General features: G+C 39.8%; 1 protein-coding gene across 1 annotated transcript in view; it reads left to right on the plus strand.

The window, feature by feature from the left end:
- The window catches only part of ftsj1 (FtsJ RNA 2'-O-methyltransferase 1), a 20043-nt gene that overhangs the window by 4707 nt on the left and 11937 nt on the right, over nucleotides 1-3399 (plus strand). The window contains exons 3-4 of the mRNA XM_014026715.1: nucleotides 1382-1451; nucleotides 1579-1681. Coding sequence (XP_013882169.1) covers nucleotides 1382-1451; nucleotides 1579-1681 — 173 coding nt within the window. The remainder of the gene's footprint in view (nucleotides 1-1381; nucleotides 1452-1578; nucleotides 1682-3399) is intronic.

Below are 3399 nucleotides of genomic sequence, written 5' to 3' on the forward strand. Positions count from 1 at the left end.
GCTGTGGGATAAAAAGAGCTGCTAAAAGTATAAACAACTGTGTTAAATCATTTTCATTTATTCAGAAGACACACCGTACTCAAAATATCTTCAAACTAATGAAATATAAAGTTATTAGTGAAGAAAACCCGTCTGGATAACAGCAGACTGACTGCTCGTAAAATATACGACAGGTCTGGACCACTCGTGAATTTTGTTCGCATCTGAAAAAAAATCTTAGAATATGAAAACATTGGTGAATGCCACAAATTCTCCTAAATCACTCGTACGCACAACTTAAGAACAAATCTGTGCGTATGAACGGTTCTTGCATGAGGCCCAATATTTGCAAAGACAAAAGCTGATATTGAAAAAAGGAATGGGAGTTAATGGTATTTTAGTGAAACTCAACCCTGTTTAAACAAACACAGTTTGAGTTTTATGTTCAGCGGACATTTGATGCTTTCACACAATATAACTTCTGAATTGTTCAGATCTTTTGCGAACAAACCCCTCTATACTCCTAAAGCTCCTTTTTAAAAGAGAGTTGTTATTTGAACCAGCGTGGAGTCACGGTCTGAGCTCAGGTCATCGGTCCTCACTCATTTAAAAGCTGTTGGAGGAGAGAGATCTTCTGATGTTGGGGATCAACCGATGTGGTCTCGGCCTGTTCGGAGTGGATCCTGTCTTGTGATGCCAAGTTGTTGTGGAAATATTTATTCAACAAGGTCGGATATTCAGAGAATAAAGTCACTTTGTAGAATGGTCAAATGAGTTTGTTCATTGCAACAAACAAGAACACAGAGGTTAATACAGAGCCATCAGGCTGTCTGTGCCAGAATCTGTGCTAACATGTAGTTCTAATGGCTGTCAGTATACAGTTTCAACATACGGATCAGATTAAGATGTCACTCCCAGGCACCTAAAACAGTAGCAATAAATTACACTAACAAGAGTGAGTACTCCCAGCAGATCTTGTCTTGGTCATAAAACATCCCTATCTGTTCATAATAATAAAAAACACAGTAAAACAGTAAAGCTGATGTCATTGGGTCAGTTGAATAACCTAGTAACATATACTAGTATAAATAAGAAAAAACAGATTAAAAATCTTTCCATTGCAGAACATTTACAAATTATACATCAAATCATAATGTAATTTAGTTTTGTTTTTTCCACCCAGTGTGTCTCCCACGGTTTCAGGACCTGTGGTTTTCTCTGAAGCCCCCCACCCAGAATTCATAGATTCACAGCCAAGCTTCTACAGATTCACTTCTATTGTAGCTGAAAATATTCTCTTTAAAACAGGAAGTGGAGTATCGTTAGACCTCCTTCATAAAACCCTAGCAATGCTCCACCACTGTTAAATATGTCACTTATTTTGGGTTCTTTGCTCTCTCAGGGGTGAACAGAGTGGTGGATCTCTGTGCAGCACCAGGCAGCTGGAGTCAAGTCCTCAGCCGAAAACTCAGGTCTCCCTCCTCCCTCTGCACGTGACATCTTCATTCAGAAAGCCCCGCTGTAAACAGTTTGACATCCAGCATTAATTGAAGTTACTACATTTAAACACTCAGGTTTTTTTTTTTTTGTTCTCCTCAGGGGGCGAGAGGAGATGGGTGAGGAGGTGAAGATTGTGGCGGTGGACCTGCAGGCCATGGCTCCTCTGCCAGGAGTCACTCAGATTCAGGGAGACATCACGAAGGTGAAGATCATATAAATGATTATCGATCAGACAGTGATGTTTTCACATGTGCCTGACTGAAGATGGCCACCACAGAGAGCTGTAACCTTTAAAGGGATCCGTGATTAGTTGTAACATCAGACTTTATTTAATAAACATTTAACTATAAAATAAAGACTGTAAAAATACTGTAGGCTGTTTAGTCTTTATCATTTTTAAACTAAAAGTTTAAAAATATATTGCATGGACGGGGCCATTTTATTTACACACAAAGCATTCTAAATGATGGTAAATGATGACCTGGATAGCACCTCGGTGCGAGGCTGCTAGCGAGCTATATCCACCCTGAAGGTTAATCTTGGACAATATCTGATGATCGACTCTTTTAAATGAAACCAGAGAGSGTTGACAGAGAGGAGAAGGTAGAAATGACTCAGCCTGKAACTGAAAATATGGATGGAGGACAACAGAGCTGCTTCATGGAAGAAGAACCTCAGCTTAGCCTGTTAGCCTTTGTGCTAGCACTGACGCTATCACTATATATACAGCGTAGGAATGTGCGATATGGCAAAAAATTCATATCACGATGTACATTATGATGGGTGGCGGTAACGATATATATCACAATATAAAACTTATAATAGAAAATAAATAAATCRCACATTAATTGAGTGGAATAAATATGTATAGGTAAAAAAATTTAGACCTTAAAATCTCCTTTTTTAAGGGACACTTTAAAGTCTCCCATAAAAATCCAACTTTAAGGGAGATCTACCTGGTTAAATCAAAAGAAAAAAATATATATATATAAAATCACACACACACACAATAACTTTAATGTAGATACAGTATCTGCATCCATTGGATGTTGTGTTTGGAATCACCTGCTTCATTTTAAGGTGGTAAAACAAATTGCTTTTATTTATTCCTTTCTACACACTTTGCAGATTATTTTTTCTGCACTCCACGTGTTTAATCTGTGCGCACTCCGGCGGGGTGACAATCACTATGTTTATGCTTTACTTTTTTATTTTGGAAAGACAGTCTGACTGTCACCCTTTCCCACAGCGCTTCTACGCTGTACAAGGAGACAGTAAAGGCTGAGTTTTATAGTCGCGCTTTGGAACGTGCGCGGAGTGCGTTCGCATTCGGCCGTGCGTCATCGCGCTATGACCACAGGAGAAACGAGGTCCAGACTCAGAGAGCTTTTGTGAGTCCTGGAGCACTACTTCATCTGCACTGACAGTCACCTCGCTACGTCACCATGTGCCGTGGCGTGCACTCCTCCCTCAACAGGCAGGTCATTCGGCATCCGACCGGAGCACGCGCCGTCACATAAATATGTAAACAGTTCGGCACTGATTTTCGCACACCCGAACCAGGTCCGGATAGGTTATGTTTTTTCCCCCTCTTCATTTGCACTGTCAGCCATGCTGCTTCCCACTTCCTCTGTTTTGACTCCAGCCGTTACGTCATCAAAAAGAATTGCGCGGTTAGCCGGTAAACTACAGATCTCTATCATAGGACAAATTTATATTGTTTCTACCGTATATCGTTTATATCATGCATTCCTAAATAAGTGTTGAACACGTCACCATTTTTCTCAGTAAATATATTACTAGAGGTGCTAATGACATGAAATTTTCACCAGATGTCTGTAACAACCCAAGTGATCCATACATACAAAGAAATCAAACCATAAATGTCCAGAAATGAAGTTATTTGTAATAATGTGGAAT

Source organism: Austrofundulus limnaeus, unplaced genomic scaffold (genome assembly GCF_001266775.1).
Source record: "Austrofundulus limnaeus strain Quisiro unplaced genomic scaffold, Austrofundulus_limnaeus-1.0 Scaffold584, whole genome shotgun sequence".
Lineage (NCBI taxonomy): Eukaryota > Metazoa > Chordata > Actinopteri > Cyprinodontiformes > Rivulidae > Austrofundulus > Austrofundulus limnaeus.